Raw genomic sequence first — 25,842 nt, forward strand, 5'->3', positions numbered from 1 at the left:
GCCAAATCTACAAGCACATCCGGAGAATAGACTATGATTGAACAGGATTGGCATATTTAAAAGTACCTCAAATCTCTGTAGCATATCACTGATGTGCATTTTGAGAGATTATGACCTTTTATTTTGTGTATTAAAAAATATAGTTCAACCCTTAAATATTTAATGGAGTAATTAGCAGTGGGAAGTTCAAGGCAAGACTAAATAGGCTAAAATCACTGTGAGGTAGATAAGAAATGTATGTTAAAATTTTTCATAATATAGATTAGTTTATATTTTATAAAAACTATTTAGAGCCAGTATTTTAAGGGATAATCATATAGCCAAAATGCAGCCATATTTAACCTTGCTAAAGTGATGACATACACAACTTTTAGTTTGAAGCAGTAATTAGTTACATTGAATAGATAGGCAAGGGAACAGGGTTGAAACATTTGTATCATCCGGCTTAGACAAACAGGCTCCTGTTGTGAGCTGAGTTGGTTGAATGTCAGAAACATAAAAAGGGAAAGATTAAGGTAAAACAAAGGAGAATTATTAATTGTACAGCTGCAATGTCTAATAATTTTACTAGGTGGTTGGAAAGCATGTGACCAGACTGGACCTATCAACTGGGTCTGGAAATGAAGGATGGGGCATATTCTATGGGACAGGGTATAATGTTTTATGCTGAACTAATCTGAGTGTGGCCCTTTACTTGCAAGTAGAAGGTCCACCAGCCTTTGCAAATGCTTCAATAAAACTTGTTTTGTTTTTCAACACCCTTGGAGTTGAATTTTATTCCTCACATCACCTTAAGGCAAGGGTCCCCAACCCCAAGTCTGTGGACCAGTACTGGGCTGTTGACATGCCAGGAACTGGTCTGCACAAACAGGGAAAGCCCCATCCACAGGGTGCAGGCAGCACACAAAACCATACCCCCTCCGGTCCGTGAAAAAATCTCTCTTCACGTAACCGGTCCCTGGTGCCCTAAAGGTTGGGAACCTCTGCCTTAAGGTGTTTGAAATTATTTCAAAACCAAACAGAACTGATTAGATCCAAGTATAGCAAATGGAAAGGATAAGTCCAAGTGCCTTGCAGCATCATTAAATAAGAGCATCAAAATTCATAAATATTAACCTGGCATGCTTTAAAATTAATATTTTCCAGGTAAAAATAAAAAGGAAGGAACCTGCATTTTGTCAAAGAAATGATAAAGCAGAACAGAAAGGGTTGAGAATCAATAAAGATAAAACTTATACCCTTTCTTAGTAAAGGGGCTTGACAGGATCTGCTTTTCAACATTGGCTGTTATATGTATGCAGATTCAATCCTTTTTTCCCCCTTTCTGGGCCACATATTTATTTTCCATCAAGAGTTCTATAACGAAGTCAAGGAAATGTGTTAAAAATTAAACCCTCACCTCCACCAATGCAAGGTGCTTTTAAGGAACATCAAAACTTTTGTTTATTAAACCACTTGTGGCCAGAGAGTTTCCTATCCCCTTATAGCAGGGCTGTCAAACTGCCGGCCCGTGGGCGGGACGCGTCATCAGGAAACCGCACCCACCCCATTGCTGTCAATGGAGAAAAAGCTCCAATACATCATGAGATGTCGTGTGACATCGCTAGTTTGACATGTCTGCCCTACAGTGTCATCAGGCAAACTACATCATTTTCATCATTTCTTTCATTTGATGTGAAATGATGAATATATAATGGGAATTGCATCTGTTTCACCCAAAGCCCGCTGCAGAAAAATCCACTAAATGGACATCTCACCGTAATCTGAAATTTAGTATAATGTTCATTTATTTTTTATTTGTTCCCATTTATGTTGCTTATGTAATACCTTTGTGTATTTAAGGTCCTCAGTCCAATCATTTCAATAAAGGAAAGCCAATGTTTTTATAGGTATATATAAAACACCTAGAAATGTAGGTGGCATGACTCTTTTAACCAAGTAAAATGGAATTAAGAATCAAACAGTTTTAAACTGGAAAATTGAAAAGTTTCACAATATGCACAATATTGTTCAAGCAAAAGTGCACTGTATTTACTTGACTCAAGTTTTTTTTTTTTTTAATAAAGGCCTCAACATGGCAAAGTTTAGAAATAGGTAGTATGCATGCACAGAATACAACAAAAATTCTCTTATAAAACAGCTGTTATTTTTGCAATGTTTGTACAAAGGGAATAGAGCCACCACAAACATATTTAATCTGTTAGATTAATAGATCATGACAGCTAAAATCAGCAACATGTAGCCGAGGAATGAAAAGCCGTCTAGTTCTTTGAAGACCAGTGTGAGAAATATTTTGTGCCTTAAAGTTTTTTAGAAAAGATTCCATGGGTGGTTATCTTTTAACATCCTAAACAAATTGCATGACATCTTTCTGCCACAATTAAAAAAAGGCAAATGTTGTATTTATTTTGTTTTTGTTTTTTATTCTTCATAACAACATAAAATAAGCTAATACCAGAGAAAGTGCTGGAAATTGATTACATTTTTACACTCTCCATTATTGAGAATGTGAGCTTGAGGTTTGTTGAAGAAGTTTTAAAAGTTATCCACACTTGCTTTTAAATAATGTGTTGATTGATACAAAAGGATGAAGACTTGTTTGCTGTAATGTTTCACTGAAAGGGTTGAGTTTCCTCTCTCCTCCTAAGAATCTGGTTCTCCATATGTGTGCTTATGGCTTTTTGCTCTCCCGACAAAATATGGAAACTCATCATACACAAAGAGTGCCTGTGACTGATTAAAGAAATGCATAAACGTATGTGCAGTCTTGGTAACACCCTCTTAGGATTGCAGAAGAGGCCTTCTCACATATCTGTTAAGGACTCGCCACTTGCAAGTGGTATATCACTAAGTTCACTAAGATTTTACTAAATATGAATTATTTTTACATGGTATATATGTTTAGTATAGCTTGGACAATCACTGAATCTCCAAAACAGAATAATCTGTGCTCATGCAGACCATTAGATGTTTTCTATAGTACTCATAGCTTCTTTGCAACCTAAAGCTAATTGGAAAAGCAAGTTATGTTTGATTGTGAAATTAGCTCCTCTATAGTTTTAAGGTTCTGAAGTGAATTTCTAATGAGCACGAAGAGAGTAAACAACCCAATCATACTTCCACTACCTGAAACAAAAACAAATTCACACACTGTACTACAGCCTTCAGACCATATAATGGAAAAGTGCAGATATTGTCTTCAGTAGATTAAGTAAAACCAAAGGAAAAAATTCATACAAAATAGATTGCCCATATTCACACTACAAAGGATTTCTTCAAATTTTTAACAAATTCAGTGTGTGTTATATCAGCAGCATTGTTGCAAATTGTATTGTAGTGCAGTTTTTTTCTTCATAAAAATACCATACAAATGGTCAGTCAAGTCATCAGCAAAAGAAAGACCCAGATAACCACCAACAAAATTGAAAAAATATCCAGAGGTAATGCTGATGCCAAAACAATTATAATACCGTTGGTACATAGAAAAGTAATCCTTATATTTTATACATTTATACAGTATACAAAAGATTACAATGGATTATGCCACAGTCTCCCTTATGCCAATATCTATTTTCTTTGGAAGAAGTTCTTTCCTTTCATCCATGCTTGCTAAGGAGTTTCGGCAATTCTGCCCATCCATGTATAACTTTGCATACACTGGATTAGAATAGTTGGTTGGCTGAAAAGAGATAAACATATTAACTATTATTTAGATTGCTCTAAGTTCCCTGAGTGAAAAAAATGCTAATCAGAAAAGGAACACAACATGCATACATTTATCTAAATTTGATAAATAAATAAAAATACATCAGAAGACACTAAGGGATGATTATTAAGCCAAGGAATAGGGGCTGTTATTATATTTCATCTGAGACCCTTTGTATATCAGTGATGACATACAACAAGGGAGAACCTAAATTTATCTGGAACAGAGGAGAGGAACATCATACATGTCCCACTGATTATATGCTTTGCTTTACAATATACATACTCTTCCTTTATGGACCATGAATGATTGTTTATGCTTGACAAGTCCCAAAGGATTCCCATCTGGAAGTAGATTAAAGTAAAAGAAGTTTATTCTATCCCTAGCAAAGATATTAATGAAACACCAGCTATGTTAACAATAATAAAAGAGGAGGGATCTAGTTGGATTCCCTTCCCTGATCCAGATGTTGATTGAAGCTTGAAACAGGCTATTAAAACATAAGGGGCAATATTTATGCTTTACCAAGCCAAAACAATAATGGCTTAACTTCCAAGGTACTTATTTTAGAGCAAATTCTATCTTTAGCTTAATCTGGAATTAGCAGTTGTATCACCAAGCTATTTTTTAATAAAATAGAGAGACAGAAACAAGTAACCTGAGCAGATATGTTCTGACTATCTTTGGACTAATGTGTATATTTCTACCCATACATATTATGTGCAAAGTTTTAAAGATCATGCACTTAGTGCATTTAAACTTACAAGGCCACATAAACAGATGCTCAAATGGAGCTTTTCCCTTACAAGAGGGCTATTGTTAGAAGTATAGCAGAAAAGCAGTATTCAGGGCACTGTGCATGAAAGGGCCAGGTGGTGATGCAAAGAACAGATGGAAAAGCAATTTTTATTTGATTTATGTTGGTAAAATCCAATATTGTGCAAAGAGCTTGAATAATTAAACTTTCTCCTTGCCTATATTTCCCTTTGGCTTGAGTACCACTAAAAATTCATGTTTTGGGGATCAATAGAACTTATAGACTGTGCAGCTATAGTGCAGTGAGAAGGGAAACTGTAAATTCAAGAATTTAATGTGAATGCTACAACCTTCCTTTCCCTAATATGAAGTAATTTACGCTGTTTATTGTACCTTTGAAACTTAAGACTTCAGACTTCTGAAATTGATTTTCAGGGGCAACAAAGGGCTTCATGGTGAAGATCATGAAAGATGTGAGTTTATGTTTAATTTATGAAATGTTGCATTTTGCTCTAAATGTTTGTTTCTGTGGACAATAATTTTATGGAGCATAGGTATTGGTTCTGATAGCCACATGTCATCTACAGATACAGAAGCAATATATACAAGTTGATGGAAGACAAAAATTACTATATTCATATTCTAATCTAGACTTCTTGTTGTGATAAAATTAGCAGCCAAGAACAAAATGGAAAAAATGATGGTTTTTGGTCTGCCCCAGTTTAACTATTTGTCTGTCCTTATTTTGTCTAGTGGTATATTCAGTGGTGGGATTCAAATATGTGAACAACCGGTTCCCTGTGTGGATGTCACTTCTGGAAGTCCATTCTGGGCCTGGGCAACAAAAAAATTAGCTACTGGTTCTGCCGAAGTGGCACAAACTGGCTGAATCCCACCACTGGGTCTGTTGTACATCTCTCTAAGTGTACTGTTCAAAAGGATCAAGCTAAGTGTATAATTGAAATAATTCTGTTGTATGCCCACCTAGAATCTGAAACCAGAAAAATTAAGATCTTTTAAAATTGCACCTGTCCAAATAAATGAATTGGCTTCTGAAAAACATTTTGCTGATGTGCTCTTTTTTCAGTTATAAACTTAGTCAGAATTTCAGACCACAGGTCTGGCACAAATTGTTTCATATTCTCTATTGTGTGAGTTCACTTTTCTGGTGATCTTAAGAGAGAGGGCATGATTCAAACACTGAGATAAACAAAGGTCCTTCTGCTTTTAAGCCTACTGAGAGATATATTGGAAAGATTCATAGCATGATTCATGACTGAATTCACATTTTCAGTCTTCAAACCCAGTTATTGGCATTATTGACATATATAACCAGGCCTACTTTTCCATACTAAAGAGTAACTAGTATTAAATATGCACAGAATTAACATGCATCCCTAATGGGTGTCATACAGTATAAAATTGGCTGGAATAATTGATGGTCAGAGAAGTTCAGCATAAAACCATAACAAAGTCCCTTACATTATTCTGATCACCCACTCTTTATTTTGTAAAACAATTTCCCAGCATTTTTTTGTGTGAACTCATTTTGCAGAATTAAATACATGTAAAATGATTTTCAGTTGCAGAAATCATGTAATACACATGACAAATGATGTATATAAATATATGCATCTTTGTCAATGAGGATGATTAATAACGATGTCACTCATATTTAAAACAGTTCAAAGATTTTCAATACATTATTTAGAGGTAATGGATGCCAATAGTAAACTGACAGCATTAATGTTTCATTGCCTTATTTTAAAAGATATTTTGAATGTGATTTGAATGCATCTACCTTTTTTGAATTGCATATATTGTGCACATGAAATTCTATCAAAACTAAGCACATATTTAGGAACATACAGTATAAGGTTCAAATGCTTTTGGATTGCCATCACATCATCCCTTGGAGAACATCCAAGGAGTCCAAAGACTTTTTGTATTTCTCTCCCTGAAACTAAAATGGAAGAGAGTCCTGCCACTGTAATATGTCTTTTTGTGTCTTAAGGAGAAGACTGAACCAGTGTTTCTCTAGTATTAGACAGAGTCAGAATTCAAAAAGGGGTATTCTGGAGAATTGTCCATCACAAAACTGGAAGTTCTACAACAACCGTGGAGCCAACATTGTTTATCATTCAGATGGGAAAATGGGTAGAGATGTAGAACCTGAAGAAGAAAGAGTTCTGTTCTTTTCTTCTTTTCATCTTACACAGTTCTGATATCTTTTCAGAACTAAGTTTTGACAGTGTTTACCCTGAAGGAAGAATCTTTCAGTTAAGAAATGAAAAATGAAAAACTATATGAAACTAAATTCAGCTCAAACCTTCCAATATAGTATAATTTATATGTTTTGACTTTGGGAGAAGATTATATAAACTACCATAAATTACTAAACCTGCATAGCAAAGTATCACCAAACTATAAACTGGTGTGTCATGGCATTTTCTTGTTGCCTTTTGAGGAACAAAATAGGTGTGATGTTTATTATGGGAATAATTATAATAGGGGTATCATATCTGGACTGCAAAAAAATCAAGATGGCCTCTAAACTCTAACAGAAATCTAGTTAGCTGGATTTCTGCTGCATAAACCTAGTAGACCTAGTTAATAGGAAAAAAAATCATTATTTGGTCAAAATTTCTGACATATAAGTGGGATGTGTTTTATCTGTGGGAAAGCAGAGAAACATTTGTTACTGTTGGAAGAGCACTGTGATAGAATGAAGATGGAAAATGAATGACTGTTTCTCACCCCTGCTGTTAGAGGTCCTTTCAGATCAGAGTTTAAGTAGATGGGTGGTGCCGTGTGGGGGAGCTTGAAGACTGTGGGACCTCCCCCTATGTATCTGCCCTGCATTGAATAAAGCATGTTTCGAAGTTTATTTTCTGATTTAAAAATAATACATCTCCCCCTCAATTCTGAAATGTAAGTGAGCAGTTAATGAGTGAAAATACACGTTGCAACTTTTTTCCCCTTATAGAAACAAGTAAAAGGAAAAAAAAACCTGTTTCTTAGATTCAGGATTATATTTATACGTATTCATTCAGCAACATATTGGCATCAAGTTAATTTTCATTTTGTGAAGAAGAAAATAAATACAGTATACTGTCTATACTTGACTAGTTAAAAAATACTGTCATATCAAAAACAATCTGTTACTCAGCTACTGTTTTGGAATGGGGTAACATAGACTGTATATAAGTGAAGGCCTTCCTTTTAGGAATTCATAGAGGTGATTATTATTTGGAAAAGTGAGGCCTCTCTCTGCTCCCCCAACCCCCTGAAGCAGCACCATTGGTAGGATTTGAGGGATGCCTTTTGCTAGTATAATGTCTTGCTCTTGTTCAGCCATGAATGGAGCCTTGGAATGGCTTGCCTTCAGAAGATGTGGATGCTCCATCACTGGAGGGTTTTAAAAAGAGACTGGATAGCCACTCTTACTTTACTTTACTTTACTTTTATTAAATTTGTATACCGCCCTTCTCCCGAAGGACTCAGGACTCTTGAGCAGGGGGTTGGACTAGAAGACCACCAAGGTCCCTTCCAACTCTGTTATTATGCTGGATCACTAAAACCCTCTGCTGGATCATAGATTCACCCATTACTGAAATATTCCTTTGATTCATGCATAGGCAGTTTTGGATCTCATTCCAGTTCAGTAGTTCATTGCTATGGAGCACAACTGAGGAAGCAAAGTAGCAGATATTTCATTTACCTTCTCTGGATTTAATGTGAACTCTGAAAGACTCCTCTCACTGTGATTATGCCCCACTTCATACATGTTGTATGATGGGTTTCCAATTTCTACATTGAGTCCTCCATTTATTATTGGTTGTCGTCGGATGGTTTTTGTCCTATAATACATGCGAGGGAAATAGAAAATAAACCTGTATAAAATATCAGACGTTAAAATATTCTCCTAAAAACTCCCAAGCTGTGTCTGAAAGACTATATCATGGGGGGAAACACAGATATTTAAATGCTACTTATATACAAGCGCTCATTCAAGGATAACATTCCCAGAAAATTGTCCCTTGGCATTCCCTTTCTCAATGGCAATGCCTAGGAGTTAGCTTTTTAAGAACTTGTTATTTTTCTCTTTCACATATTTCCCTGAGTAACATCACTCCATTCCATGGATTTTGTAACTCCCTTTATAAGGATGATCCCTCATTTCCTTCTATTTTCAACTGCCTGTTTGATGTATCCATTAGATGTCTAACTGCCGTATCAATCTCAAACGTAACAAAATACTTTTCTTTTTTTTTAAAAAAACAACCCTCTCTCTAATCTCTGTCCATAACTTTTGCCAATGTAATATTTTTCCTTGCAGACAAGCTGTGCATTATGTTCCTGCTGCCTCAAAGATCTATAAAGGGAAGATATTTTTTCCAGTATAAAGTAAAACAAATTTTCCTTTGAGTTGAGCATGATATCCATCTATCTATCCATCCACCCACCCGTCCTTCATATTTATATTGCTGCCCATCTCACAAAACATAACTCTGGGTGGCATAGAATTAAAAAAACTGTAAAACAGCAATATAAAACTGTTGACACCGTTAAATATGATTTTTTAAAAAACCAGGGAGATGGCAATGTATATTAAAAGCAATGGAGCTAGTTCAGAAACTCACTATTCCTTTGGCATTTCCAGGCCTGATGATATAACCAAATTTTGAGGGAGTTACAGAAAATTAACAGGGATGGAGACAATCTCACTTCAGAGAGAATGATTTCCATAAGGCAGGTGCCAATTTTTGGGAACTTCTTTGCCATATCTATGAAAGGATTTTTGCCAAAAATTTAGCAGAGGCTTATTAATAATTAATTAAATAAATTAAACAAACAAACAAACAAACAAACAAATAAATAATACTTACCTTCGTTTTCTTTTACAGAGAAGCAAACCTATTACCAAAGTAGTAATCAACGTCACCAGGAGGACCAGAGGAACAATGATTGCAATACTTCCTACAATAAATAATTGAAACACCTCTGATGACTATGAAGCTAAAACTGGGAAAGCTAATTTTGAAAAATACATAATCAAACAAACATTTGTAAAGCTCATATCACGTTTTAACAAACAGATGAGTTAATAGCATTAAATACTACACACTATCTGAAGAGTTGTATGACATATCAGGTTTCAATATATTACATTACTTTATTGTACTGTTGCCATAGTTTTCCTACCTACTATTTCTAATGGGCCAGGCCCATTTCAATAAGTACTAAATAAATCAAATTCATTGGGTTTATACCTGACAATCTTCTCATCACCCTACGTCTGTCAATAAATCTGTCAATGAATCTTCTATTTCTGTTTCATTAGTTTGCCATAGCAGAGCACAAGACTCCCGAGTGGAAGTGGTCATGACACAACATCAGTTTTAACACAGGATAGATAGAGAATAAAATATCCCAGCTGTCAAGCATAGAATGTATGTTGATTTATAATCTAAAATAACTCTTAGTTGGCTCTTGAAAGTTAATAAACTAGGCAGTGCAGCACTTTGAATTTAAAGGCAAATAGGTGCTTCAGAGGATACAGGGACCCCTCACATAATATCTGTTTGCAATTACTTAAATCAAATACATCTCTTCCCAATAAGCAGTACTGTCCCAAGAAAAGATGTAACAGTTTAAGAAACTGTAGATAGTGCTACCGTACATGAGCACTCCCATCCATTGGAAAGCATATTTTTCCTTTGATACCTGAAATTATACAAAAGACTTACAGGTACTCCTCGACCTATGGCCAGAATTGAGCCCAGCATTTCTGTTGCTAAGTGAGACAGTTATTAAATAAGTTTTGAGTCTTTATTCCTTTTCTCTCTCCATATGTTCTGTATAAGTGCAGAAACTGTAAAGACGGCGAGCTCTACAATTTAAAAATATATTGCCTACAATAAAAAAATAGCTTAAAATGCTGTTATTATTAATTAAAAACAACTTACTTGTGCTGATATTATCAGATTTGCTGCTCTTAGGAGCTGGTCTTTCACACTGTGTACCTGACCAGTTTGTAGGGCATCTAAAATAAATAAAGACAATACATTAATTTAGATCAAAAACATCAACTATTATACTCATTTTATGGTAAACAATACATTGTAGACATAACATTTAATATTAAACATTCTCTGATTAATTACCATAACATTAGAACAAAATCTAAGTACAAGCCATTATAAAGTGTTAGTAGATGGTTCTATATTTCAAAACATAAGTAATCAGAGTTAGTTAAATAAGTAATATCTGGGTTTTATAATATGATCAAATTTAAAATGAATTTAGCTTCATTTAATAGCTGATCAAAACAGATTTTATTTATAGTCTGGATTATAATAGTAACAATTACTTTGTCTTGCTTTTGTAATTTGAAAATAAAAAATAAAAGGCTTATTAAATGACAAATTTCGATCATACTATCCTGAAATGAACATCCTGTGTCATTTAACATAACCTAGTCCTAGTTTTTAATTTACTGAATACTTTGATTAAAACTTTTGATTGAAAATTTTATTATTGTTGCATTTATACTCAGTTCTTCTTTACGTTCTACCAAGAGAGCTTGCAGTGACTAAAAATGCAGTATAAAACATTAAAAACGCAACTAAACTAAACATCAAATCAATTATTAAAGTAGTAAGCAAATACCTGTTTGGCAAAAGAAGTGATGTTATCATTTCCCTAAATACTTAGAAATGAGAGCCAAACAGATCTCCTGAGGGATTGCATTCCAAAGGCTGGGAGCCACACAGAAGGATCTTTCGTGTTGTCAGCAGTTCGAGGTAAGCCAGGTCAATAAACAGACTCCATTACTTAGATTGGAACTATACTTTATTTACACAGATTATGGTAATAAATCCTGAAAGCCTGACTGTATTTTATCTCTCTTCCCTCTTATACCCCTGTGAATTAGAATATAGCCTGTCTTTCTTATGCTTTCTCTTTTTTTCTGGGCTTATAACATATTTTTGTTTTTGCAGTCATTTCAGCATAGGGTCCCGCCCCCCCCCCCAGGTTATCTCTGGGTACCTGATAAACCAAGCTTCCATCTTGAAAAGGTTGTCTCCTGTTGATCTAGGTAAATATCAGGAGTCTCCAAGGCTGGGTGACCTATCATTTATTTTTAATATATTCTTTTATTAAAAGCTATAAAGCAGCACCTGCCTGCAATCTGCATTCCCTCTTTGCTTTTTTAAAATGATGCTTACTGAGAAACATATCTAGCATTACCATTAAATAACTTCTTTCTTCAAATCTTTTTGTTTGTCTTCACTCACATTAATTATAACCCATGCAAATAAAGGTATGATATGTCTTCAGTTAATTGAGTGGCAAACTATTGTCTTTGCATGCATTGTTTAACACTGTTAAAAGGATTAAGTCATCAGGAGTGAGGGATAATCACAAATAGTTGGACTGGTTGAAAGTAATTCCCTATGTTCCTAATGAGATGAGAGAAATGTTGTCCTGATGCATTACAATTCTTCAGGTTCATTCTAAAACTTCAAATACAATTTAATTCCTTTAAATTTAATTCATAATCTTTGAGATAAAATTTGATTGCTATTACTATTTTTTAAAATCTTCAAATAGGTCGCTATTGTTATGTAAGAAAAAATATACAATATAATTAGTGATATACGTTTTTTTCACTTTTATGGAGAAAATTTGTGGTTGCTACGAGTTGATACCTACTGATATCTATAATCAATTTTTCATTTAAAGTATGCATGAAACACCACAATTTTGAACATTAATTCTTTAAGAATATTATACAACTCTAAAAAAATTGTCCTTTCTAACAATGATACATATTATTTATACAAAGGAGAAGAAACTTCATATAATTTTACCAGTTTAAATACACATGTAAATTAAAACTCATTTTACCCAGATTTTCTTCTAAGGTTTTTATATAGTATGATATGTAATACATAACCTTTAAGTAAAAGGTCCATTTTATGCAAAACAAAACAACAACAAAATAATGTCATGGAACAACTTTGTTTAATAACACTCTTCAATGACAAGAGAATATCTCAAATTATTTTATAGGAAAAAAACAATCTGCCTTAATGGTAGAAAGTTGGGGGGGGGACAAAAAGTATGTGTGAGAGGGGAGGGAAAGGATTTACAGGCTACGAAACAACTATCAAAATAAATGAAAAATGTGCTCAAAGTGACTGCTTACATTGTGATGTGTATTTGCAAAAAGAATATTCTCATAAGAAATGTCATACTCAATAAGATTTCTTTCTTGGATTCTGGACTGTAGAAACATTTAATATGGTATGTATGTGTGTGTGTTTGTGTGTATGCATGTACATACATGTATGTACGTATGTATGTATACAGAAAGAGAAACATTCACATGATAATAAACACATTGGCAGGTGTGACTAATGAATTTATGGAAATGCTTTTATTACAAAAATAAGGTTATATTAACTTCACAGTATGGAAGAATGGAACTATCCCTATTAGACAAGCTTGCCATCTACTTGCTATAGTCTCAAAGAATGGCATTAAAAAGGTAATTCCTTTTAACATGACCGTATTATCTTTTCAAAGATAAGCTAGTTTTTCTTAGTAAGATAATAAAAGGTGATCACTATGTAGCTTTTTGTAGAAATAGTCATTGTTAATTACTATATAGTATGTTTGTATCTATCTGTGGTTTTTATCATCATTAACATATTAATTTTATTCCTTGTTCAGTTTAGGAAGGAAAAAAAATCTACAACACGGTCATTACTTTTGCTCTAATACTATTAAATTTACTTTTGCTCTAATACAATTAAATGAACTAATTGATTAATGCATTTTCTCAAGGTAAATTGTTTTAGTTGTAATGATGCATTATAAAATGCAATGTTCTAGACAGTTAGCCTGTTCTCAGCATATTGTAAATCAAGGGTGTAAAACTTGCAACATCACGTGACGTGTCGCAAAATATTGCCACTTTTTCTCCATTGCCGGAGCTGGGGTGGATGCGGTTTTGGCATGATGCATCCAGTCCGTAGGCTGGCAGTTTGACACCCCTGCTGTAAACAATGTCAATCAATTACGAATTAAAACATGTTAAGAACCTGATTTCATCTTTGTTTGTTCAAAAAGTTATCTCTAACATAATACATTAAGCATATCTCGTAGCAGGTATGTTGCCAAATAAAATCCAACTATCTCAACATATTTAAACTGCAAAGTCTCTGTTTCAGCTACGTATAGTATAATATCAGTTGGCAATACACAGCTCATCTGGGTGATCTTGAAATGTGAAGTGGGATCAGGCTTGATCACTACTTGTATAGGAGCCCCATGCAGAACATAGTAGAGATAGATGAGACGGCCTTACAAGCCATATTCTACACCTTTCAACCACATTTTGTAGGAAACCTAAATGTAGGCTACTTACAAATATAAAGATTGTAAATAATTATTTAATAAATTCAAGCACAAAATTAAAATAATTCTCTATATTTTATGTAATTAGTATATATCGGTATTATCTTAAACCTCATCTTTATGTTTATACAAAATTTTGTCTTTACATCTAAATGTTAAGCTGCAGTCTCATTGTAGTATCACAGATATACGTTTACTAAATTAATACATGTCAAATTACAATGTGAGCTAATTTACTATTCTAATACATGATGCAATAAATCAGGTACATGCAAAGGAGCTGGCAGAAGCAAATTCCCCATTCTGCCTTTCATGCACTAGTTCTTCCACAATAAATATACTATTAAAGAGTTTGGTTGAAATGCAAACTGCATCATAAAAATAGAAAAAGCATGAGTATTTGGCACAACACTACATTTGTATTCTTGCACAGATATGAACTAGTTAAGTCTTCATTAAAATGCAAATTAAAACTTGAATCTTGCCTCTTCATTTGTGGGTTACAGAAGAATTAGGACCAGGTGGATATTTCTATCCAAGAGGAATTAGTGTATTGGTGATCTCGGGTATATAGAAGAAATGTTGTGGACACTGGTTTACCATTGATGTACAGATTATCCCAGAAATGTGGTCTAGGATGATTCAAGGGATAGTTTTCTTCCCATTGAAAACAATGCGTTTATTAAAGACATATTTTATAGTTGCATTGTTCATGAATAAGCTGCATTTTTATATAAGCTTATATGGAAATAAATTGTATTAAATTAATTGGGATAATTCACAGATTGACATATATAGGATTGTGTGGTAAAATACATTATATATATTTTTTATATTGGTTAACTAATCCTTACTTATTCCTTATCTTTTTCACATTGGTAAAGTTGTTCAATTACTTTAGCATGAAATGGCATAGACTTTAATGAAATGAGCTGGCTGATTATGATGATCACGTTATACAGGAAAAGAGAAAAAAGACATATTAAGATTTTATATTTACTGAACTGCCTTAGGCATTCAGAATTTATCTAGATAAATTCAAATTATGAAACTATACAGTTTAATAATGAATGTAACTAGAAATTACTATTTTATATATCCTATAAAAAAACAAAACAGAAAAAATATGAGACACAGTAATAAACCCATGTAATCATATTAAATGAGAACAGACTTATTTCAGAAATGACACAATTCTATTAATCTATATTTAGCTGCATGCTTCTAGAAATGTAAACTGATAAATCCCTCCCCTCATGGCATCCATGTAATAAGCCTGCACTCCGCCATGGCCTCTCATTGGCTCTCTGTATATCTACAGATAGCCCTCGCTTAATTATCATCATTGGTACCAAAATCTTAGTCATTGATCAAGTTACTGCTTTATTCAACAACTGCAATTCTAGGACTCTTGGTTGTGGTTAAGTGATCTCTTAGGTCATTAGGCAGACAGAGTACAAGAGCTTCCTGATGAAATCCTCCAGTAGGCAGGCCTTTGACATTTAAATGTTCCTGCAGCCCACCAAAGGATTTCCACTCCACATTGTGCATGGAGAGGAAATTCTGCATGGTGCTGCAGGAATGGAAATCATCAGGATTTCAGCTCTGTTCCTATATGTCTGTGGAAATTCTTAGTCATCCAAGTCATGGTTGTTCCAAAGGTGCTTTTCAACAGGCAACTGAACCTTCTTTGCTTTTTCTTGAAGATATTTTGCTTTTCATCTAAGAAGCATTAACAGTTCTGACTGAATGCTAGGGAATGGAAGGATATATAATCCTTGCAGTCATCTGGTTGTTAGCACTTTGAAGGTGGGTTATTAGCTCTCTGAGAGTTGTTGAGGCCTCTTGAACACAAGGAGGAGAGGAGAGGAGAGGAGAGGAGAGGAGAGGAGAGGAGAGGAGAGGAAAGGAAAGGAAAGGAAAGGAAAGGAAAGGAAAGGAAAGGAAAGGAAAGGAAAGGAAAGGAAAGGAAAGGAAAGGAAAGGCAAAAGAGGATTTTTAGAGAAACATGGAAAGACGGGGGAAAAAATTGGAAATGACTGGCAACTTAAATGGCTAACATGAAACTGTTAGTTTGGCTAATTATCTTAGAAGGCTTTGTCTGTGAATGGCCCAAAGTCCATAAAGTACCTAAGGATGTGATTCAAGGGAAGAGTACAAAAGAAGACACAGTCAAGATTTTATTGATTGATTGCAGAGGACACTCAAAAAGGTTGAAGAAAAGTCTGACTTGTCAGATGGTTACTAGTTAGAACAAGATTACCAATCACTTTATCAGACTTAACTAGAAAAGTAGAAAATCTTGCAATGATAGGTAAGGATAAAAAAAATGCATATACCTGCATGCTTAGAATTAGAGTTAAAAATGCTCTCAATTTTATTTATGAAATCATTTCTTACCAGAAGGGGGGAAAGCTTTGTTTGCATTTGTATACAATTAGAAGCAGTAAATCATAACTCGAAGCTTGAGCCTGAGGAAATTAAATTATTTCTGATGTGTATTTTATCAGTACTGTAATTTCAATAAAATTGGGGAGGGATTGGATTGCTGTTTTGCATTCTCTTTCAATCAAATTGTTTGTACTATTAAACAACAAATTGTACAAAATCTCCCTCTGATTGTATCTTGAGTTTTTTGTACTACCTCTGAACGCAGAAAATTCTCTATATGCTAGAAATAATAACCATAAAATATAAATAAAATCATTAACTATTATAATCTTATATTGTAGATATATAAAATTAAAGTTCAGTTGTAAGTTTTACAGCATCAGTCACAAATATATTTTATCAAACCTTGGGTGATGATACCATATTTTCAATTCTACTGACTACATAGTTGAATATATTGCTTAAAATTGTTTTTAAATTATATCTTATCCCATTTTGAACCCCAGTTTTAATGGAAGAAAAGTAAGATAATAATGAATAAGTAAATAAATGAAAAAAGGAAGTACAACATTTTATACTATTATTTCCATGTTTGTATAATATAATAATGGAAATTGAGAAAGGATTATTTTTGTGCTGCTTCTAGCACAGAAAACATGTACACTGGAAAATTCTGATTTACATTTTGGTATACACATAATGATGGACTATATTCATAGAATCATAACAGTAAGATTAGTTAGACAGCTCATGTTTTATTATTCTCTTATGAAAAATAATATTTGTGTTAAATGAAATACAGCTTGTATTATAGTTTGCATTGCTCACCCAGACCTTAAAAGCTACTTTGAATAATTTCAACTTTAAATTTTAAAATATATTCTCCATTTTTTCATTAATTGACAGTATACAAAGTTAAGAAGGAAAGAATAGTTAAGAATAGAAAATAGAAAAGTTAGGAAATATAGAAGGAAGACCAGGAAAAGTGAACATATCTAGACTGACTGTTGCTAGAAGTAATGATGTATTGGAAAACTGATAATGGATCAATTCCCATTACATGGAATATGATTCTGTGGGGCAGTTTTTTCATATAGTATCTGCCACATGTTAAAAATAGCAAGAAGATGGATTGGCATAAGCAAACATAAATTTTCATGCTGATAGCAATGAGAAAACTTAACAAACTGCATGGAGGTTAGCTTTCAGTTAGACAATTGGTCTGGAGCCCAATACAAGACTAATGTTGATGTCATGAATTTGGAATCATCTCTCATTTATATTTATTGGCTAAAAGCTTATAGTTAAGTAAACTTAAACTCAATAGAATGTGAATTCTGTATTTGATTATGTTCTGTTAGAAAAAAAACTAAGTATGAATTTTATTCAAAGAACCTGAAGCTATGATTTACTAAAAAAAATGGAAAATTAATCAAGATGAATGTAGTTTTATTTCCTGAGGAACATTGATATATAGGAAACCTATTTCTTCCTGAGACATACATACAATGGTAAATAAATTCTAGATAGTGAAAAGATTAAGAAAGCTCTGCTAATTTGCTGTTATTGTGGTAATTGCTTTTTAAAATTAATTTCTTATTACATTCACAAAGATATTCATCACTTCAACAGCTGATAAATTGTCTACTTGTTCTATTAACTAGCATATTCTAGAATGAGAGTGTCAGGTTTTAGAATGGTATATGATGATTTTGTATATAATTTGCCTTTTCTATAAAAAACATTGTTCTATTTAAAGACAGGGTTGTTTTCTAAAGGTCCTGATGTCATATCCTTTCATTATATAATATAATATTTTGTCTTAATAATAAGGCAATGTTACATCCAATGTTGTATCTTTTAATATACCGTAGTCATTAGCAAGATTTCAAACAACTACATTTTATTACACAAATGAACCCTGAGATTAAGAAAAAGTTGCGAGATGATATGGATGTACATGATCTGAACCAATGAACTGTGGCCTGAAATGATATCACAAAATGTGCAGCATTAAGTGGAAGGTTAAACCTACTTGCATCTCGGTTCATTAAACGCAGTTAAAGTGCAAATTCCCTCATTCTGACAGTAGTAATCACAAGGGTTCACTTTCTGGTCACAGCGCTGATTTTTAAACCCCACAGAGCATCTGCAGAATTTCAGTAAAATACAGCTAAATAAATAAATATTCTACCTTTTTTTGCTGAATATCTTTTAAATGCAAATACACAGCTGAGAAAAAGCACAATAAGCAAATATGCTCCACTGATCATGGTAAGTCCACACTATTAGTGTTCATTAAATCTTACTGATAGCTTGGGAAACATAGAACTGGCACAGGACTCAACAGAATCAAGTTGATCCTTCTTTTGTTATGGCAGACAGCAAGCAGGCGCTTTGCAGTGCCTGATAATTGCTGGCCAGGAGAGATTAAGGACTATCTCTAGTCTTCAAATATCCATGGCTGAACATTACCTAAATTCTGAACTGATTCAGGTTTCTGACCAATTGAGTACACTGACATTCTATACTTAATAGTGCCCCAATTTATCAGGGTATTATCCAAGACAAAGAAGGGAAGCTAATAATTTCACATGCAGTCACTGCGCCCATATTAGAATTATGATCCTGCCCAATGAAGGCAAATATAATCTGCTCTCATGGAAGCACATGTTGCAGTCCTTAATTCTTGAATAATTTGTAATAAACAAACACATTTGTTTATTCATCATCCAGCAATGATGAATTTGGAAGAAAATCATTACATCCAAATATCTGACAATCTTTTCTTATATCAGAACAACTATGGATTATTTTAATGAGCACTCCAAGGACAATGATATTGAAATGTTTCACATACATTAAAATTAGGACGCTCATTTTAAACTTATTTCACACAGAACCTTTTACAAGAATGATATGTACTTTTATAATTACCATAACACAATTGCAATATATGTTTAAAGATTACGTACCAAAAAGTCACATCATATGGACCACTATGATTTAAGAATTAATTTTAAAATTTGGGTTTTAAATGCTTCCTTAGTACAATACTACTTCTGCAACCTTGCAAATGTTATTCATAAATATATTCATAAAATATATATTTATCTTTGAACAACAAATAAATATGCCTACTTCTCTAAGTAATGCAGTCTATATAATGATCAAAATAGATAACATAGAAATAGTATCATGTACTTAGGGGTGTCATTCTCCTATCCTTGCCATTGACAATTGTCAAAACCAAAACCAAACCTGGAGCAAAATGTCATTATCACAGCATCACTCTGAAAGAAGAAATTATATTGGCAAAGTGGCATTAGGAATCGTGGCTATAAAGATGTCCAAATTATTTCATGATACTCACAGACAGACAGGTATATTTGTCTCTATATCCAACTTGCAAGTCGCACCATTGTAGCAATAGCCATCACATAATTGGCAGCTGGTTGCAATTTTTCCGTTTGTGCAGCTATGATTTGTGGGAGGAAAACATGTCATTGTTAACTATGCCACTACTGATGAATGGGGTGCTTCAGTCATTCTATTGTTTTAATAGCATATTAAATTACTTTCCATGGTTAATGAAGAAAGCTATTACAGGCTGCTCAGCTTAACGTAGCATGGTTACTTAATCAGTTGTATGTTTGTTATATTGAATAAAGAGAGTTCAATTATATGTTTGCTATGCTCAACTAATTATGCAGCAAGTTCAGAGGCCTTGGCTTAGGGAGTAGTTGTTATAATAGATGTTGACAATTTCGTTGTTCAGTAGTAGTGACCAGAAACAATAGCTTTACTTACTGTTAATAACCTGACAACTTAAAAGCATGTGTATTTATATAACACAAGATATTTATCTCACTAATAACATTATTGTCAAGGGAGTAGAAATATGAATGATTTCCATCTCTGTTTCTTTGTTCTCATGCCCTACTGTGGCCAGGCCCCATTGATAGTTTAATGACACAGAAGTAACGAAAATAATTGATTGTGCAAGACCTGCTAGAGAATATTGAATATGATGTGAGGAAGATTAAAATATTTGGAGAAATGGTGGGCTTAAAAATAAATAATAAAAAATGGCAATATGGCAATATTGATCAAGAATGCTAATGTGGAAGATCTGAAGACATTGGAAATTAAAACTGGTTTTAAAATTGTGAAAATGGCACAGTACTTGGGGCTGATTCTTACTGATGAAAATTCTAAGATATATAAAGATAATTATGTTAAAATATGGAAGGAGATAAAGTTACACTTAAACAGATGGGAAAAACTAGATTTGTCATTGATAGGAAGAATTTCAGTAATTAAAATGAATGTACTACCTACAATGTTACTTCTATTCCAGACTATACCGATATTGATTAAATATATTTAAATTTATTTGGCAAAATAAAAAAAGAGTTAAATATAAGCTTTTACAGGATGCTAAAGGAAGAGGAGGCCTGGGTTAGATTATATTATGATGCTTGTTGTTTGGTATGGTTAAAAGATTGGATAACTTTAAAAAATGTAAAGTTGTTAGACCTTGAAGGTTCTGACTTGAGATTTTGGTGGTATGATTACTTGTGATATGACAAAGTAAAAGTTAACCTTGGTATTAAGAATGATATCATTAGGCAATCAGTTAGGCATGTATGGTGGAAATATAAAAGAAAATTGGGTGACAAAGTGTCTACTTTGGGTATCAGCCCATGAAGCACTACATAGAAAAGAGATGTTATTAGAATGTAGATAGATGACATATCAAGATTTATCGGTATTTGAAAAAGGGGGACTTAAGGTAACAAGAGAACAACTACTAAGTGAAGGATTTGTTTGCGATTGGTGTAATTATTATAGATTTTTTGAAAGATTTAAATTTAATAAAAAAGTTGTTCTTTTGCAGGAATTAAATCTGAATTGGATATCAAGTTCTGGAGATCAGCACTTGATCGCTAAAGTATATAAAATGTTACTTAAGGTGAATTTGGAAGATGAATATGTCAAAGATTGTATGGTAAAATGGTCAATTTTTTTAGTATAATGTTAGATAAATGGATAATGCATGGATTAATAGTTTAAAATTTACTTGGAATTATAGTCTGAAAAAATATTTTTATAAAATGATGTATCATTGGTATTTGATCCCAGAGAGACAAGCAAAATATATATATAGGGATTTCTAACAAGTGTTGAAAATATAATCAAAATCCAGGTACATTTTATCGTATGTGGTAGTTTTGTAAACATGTTAAAACATACTAGATAAGCATAATAATGATAATGCAGAAAATATTTAAACTATAGATATGAATTAAACCTGAAGTTTTTCTTTTAGGTACTATGGATAAACCAACTGAAAAGCAGTCTGAGACACTGTTTCTTTACATGGTGACCGCTGCTAGGATTATACTTGCTAAGCATTGGAAATGAAAATTGATGCCAACTATTGACTATTCTGGTGGGGTTGTGGGGTTGGGGAAAGGAGATGGTTTCATGTGCATGTACCACTTTCACAAATGCAGCTTTGCATGTGTGTGTGCATGTGCATGCTTACCCACCATTTCTGCGGCCCAGTTCTGAATGGGTTGTGGTCTGGCATTGGGCCTCAGACCAAGGATTGGGAACCCCTGGACTAGATAACTTTATAAGAGACTGGAAGCCGTGTGTGGACTTTCTATGTGTTAAATACAATAACAGATGGTTAACAGAAGGATTTGAAGATTAGTGTAATAGTTGAGCTAACCTATTGACTTTTTTTCCTTTTTTACATATATGATGTAATTACATTTGGGCAGACTTGATTATTAAACAGAGTTTTCCTCATCTGACATAAGAGCCTTGGTGGAGCAGTGGGCTAAGGCCTCCTTAAGTAACACCAGCTGCCTGCAATTAGTGCAGGTTCGAGTCCCACCAGGCTCAAGGTTGACTCAGCCTTCCATCCTTCCGAGGTAGGTAAAATGAGGACCCAGATTGTTGGGGGCAATTAAGCTTTGTAATAATGCCGCTTGGGGTGTGTGTGAAAGCCCTAACAAGCAGGCATATACATAGAATGAAGGCTACTGCTAAGCTTGTAAGCCGCCCTGAGTCTTCGGAGAAGGGCGGGATATAAATGGAATTAAAAATTAAAAAAACATATTTATTTAATACAGTAGTTTTATTAAATAAGGTTATAACTATTTGTAGACCCATTATGTAAGGGGATGGTTTTTTATTTTCAGCATCCAGCCAGGGTGGATTTTTTATATTTAATGTTTTTATGTTTATGTTTAATGTTAATGTTTATGTTTAATGATAATATTTGGCATTTGAGGCTTTTTTGTGCACATGAATATTTTTTTCTCGTTATTAGTGTTGGATGTTCATTTTTCTATTTTTCCGTTTTGTATTTTATTCTTGTTCATAAAAGAAAATAAAAAACAAAAAATTATGAAAAATGTACTATACAGCATATGTAATCTTCATATGCTCTACAATAGCTAATAAGAGGCAACAATTCTAAAACTGATAGTAATATCAGGTTTATCAGTTTTATTGAAACAAATCGGATATTAACATGAATTTTCTAAAAATGATATTAAATTTAATTCATGGTAGATTTCACAACAAATTCAAGAGTAGAGTGCACTACATAATACTCTTGTATATATTTTCTCTACCCTTTTAGTTTTCCATTGAATTAAACCTGGCATATACATATTGTAATTAATTTTTCAAAAAGGCAAAACATAAATATTTTTATCTACAAATTAATTACTATGGGACATTTACAATATGGATAATGTATAATTAAAATATTTTCCCACAATAATGTCTATGCACATATTTTACAATAGCACAGATGGCTACTGCAAATTGTACATTAAGGCATACTATTCTGATTTCATTAAATCTACTGAATTAATTATAGATGTGTTATAGATTTTTGATTAACAGATATATAAAGTTTTCTCTTTTTACCATATTTCTTACATAGTATCCTAATTTTCATTTCTATACAAGACTGAATAATAGTTCATTTTATATATTTTAAAATAATCTCATTCTAATTCATATCTGCTCAGCTTAATGTAGTTGCAGACAATGCAAAGTCTTGATCTATCAACGATAATGTTGGCTTACCCAATATTTACAAATATATGGATACTATACATTTCTGGCTATTCAATTACACGATTTATCACAGCTTTAACTTACTTGCACATTATGTCATCATTTTTCTTGTCTATGATGCACTGACCTCCATGACATTTTACACATTTGTCTGTTTCACATTTTGTGCCTTCATATTGTAGAGGACAGAAACATTCTACATTGCCATCATCAGCAATGATGCAAGATTCAGAATTAACACAATAATGGTGGCAAATATCTGCAATGAATACACACATATACATCCATAAGATGCCATACAATTATCCTCTTATAAGCATATTAATAAGCATATTAATAAATTGGTTGAATCAATAGCTATTTTAACAAGTTATCAAGCAATAAAATATTTTTTTCTTTATAGGACACATATATAGCTGAACTATACACATGAACACATTTATATTTACTGATTTCAAAGGTATAATCTAATAGATCTATTTGGGAAAATGTTCAAAATGAGTCAAAAATTTCTCAAACATTTTTTAAAAGTCCCTTTTTGTCAAATCACAAGGACGTTCCTTTATGGATTTTTTTTAATATTTGCCATTATTTTTTCCCCATCCCCAGCTATCGAAGAATGATATCTGATCTAAAGCATGTGGAACATACAGAATTCTTGTTTCACAATTAAAAAATAAAACAAAAAGGAAACAAACAAACAAAACCCCCTGAAACAAAATATTTTTACAGACAGTGGTGACCTCCCGTTTACAGGCATTAGTGAACCACTCCTGGAAATCTAAGAAAAAAAATGAATATATCATCCCAATTTGGCACTCCAGTTCTGTAGTGGCTCAGAACATGTGTTATAACTGCAGTTTTCTCAAAATGAGAACATGTCTTTGTTTTGTCACCATTATAATTAATTTAATTTAATTTAATAATTTGATTTCTATACCGCCCTTCTCCCGAAGGACTCAGGGCGGTGAACAGGGCAATACACAATAAAAGTCGAATACAAAAATTAAAAAGCCATTAAACATCATGCCCATAAAATCAATACATATTAAAGTTAAAACTAGTTTTAAAAACCCAACCCCATCCTGTCAGACCAGGCCAGCTTGTTCGAAAAAGAATGTTTTGAGATCGCGCCGGAAGGAGCGAAGGTCGGGGACCATCCGGAGCTCAACCGGTAAGCAGTTCCAAAGGTCTGGTGCACCCACAGAGAACGCTCTCCCCCTGGGGCTCACCAATCGGCATTCTTTGATCGGCGGCACCCTGAGGAGGCCCTCTCTGTGGGAGCGCACTGGACGGAGGGAAGTTGACACCGGCCGCAGGTGTTGCCATAGGTAATCCGGACCCATGCCGTGAAGGGCTTTGTAAGTCATAACTAACACCTTGAACCTCACCCGGAGAGCAACCGGTAGCCAATGCAGCTCGCGGAGCAAATTATAGCCCTTTCATAGGACAATATTGCAATACCACAACATAAATTATGTCTTTAAAGCAATTTTCTTATTATACAATACAGTTAGTTCTCTTCTTACAACTATTCATTTAGTGACCATTTGAAGTTACAACAGCACTGAAAAAAGTGACTTATGATCAATTTCACCCTTAAAACAGTTGCAGCATTCCAATGGATCACATGATCAAAATTCAGGTGCTTGGCAACTGGCATGTATTTGTGACAGTTGCACTGTCCCAGGGTCATGTGATCACCATCTGTAACCTTCCCGCCAGCTTCTGACAAGCAAAGTCAATGGAGGAAACCAGATTTGCTTATTGACTGCATGATTCACTTAAAAACTGCAATGATTTACTTAATAACCGTAGCAAAAAGGTAGTAAAAAGAGACACAACTCACTTAATAACTGCAACTACCTCGCTTAGCAATGGAAATTTTGGACTCAATTGAAGTCGTAAGTCAAGGACTACCTATACATGTGTGAAGAGTTTGCAACTGCAACACAATGATCCTGTACTTTTCTAATATTGTCTATCAGAGGAAAAAAATATCACATTTTTATAAAATTTAAATAAATATCATCCCTTTCTCATATTTGTTCATTAGTAGAATTGGGTTACCTAATATATTTCATTATTTTAGATAATATTTTTAGATTTTAAAGGTATCACAATAGTATATAACACAATAAATAACTTTGCACCTTTACTTTTATATTTGAATGAATGAATTTATTTCTGCCTGTTTGCAGAGACTGAAACAATTTGTTTTTAGGTAAGTTTCAAGTAAATATATTTTTTCTCTTAATCTGTATGTCCATTTATGCATGATTTATGTGATCTATTATTTTCAGAATTGCAAGCAGCTGATATTAGGATTCATGTTGCTTATTTAACAGAATCACCAGCAATGAAGGATATTTTGTTTTTCAGATATCCAAATTACATTTAATAATTTCCCAAATGGAAGGATGATCAGTTGATTTCAATAAAACTAAATGTGC

The 25,842-nt window shown here is 33.4% G+C and overlaps 1 protein-coding gene across 1 annotated transcript in view; it reads right to left on the reverse strand.

Moving 5' to 3' along the window:
* Positions 1–3,538: 3,538 nt before the first annotated feature.
* The window catches only part of LRP1B (LDL receptor related protein 1B), a gene marked incomplete at both ends in the record, with an annotated part of 948,262 nt that continues 925,958 nt past the window's right edge, over positions 3,539–25,842 (reverse strand). Inside the window, 8 exon segments of the mRNA XM_081314549.1 lie at positions 3,539–3,679; positions 7,220–7,318; positions 8,184–8,322; positions 9,352–9,442; positions 10,432–10,508; positions 18,318–18,431; positions 19,656–19,760; positions 23,474–23,648. Of these exon segments, the coding sequence (XP_081170675.1) occupies positions 3,539–3,679; positions 7,220–7,318; positions 8,184–8,322; positions 9,352–9,442; positions 10,432–10,508; positions 18,318–18,431; positions 19,656–19,760; positions 23,474–23,648 (941 nt within the window).

This window comes from Vipera berus, assembly GCF_964194415.1.
Source record: "Vipera berus genome assembly, chromosome: 1".
Lineage (NCBI taxonomy): Eukaryota > Metazoa > Chordata > Lepidosauria > Squamata > Viperidae > Vipera > Vipera berus.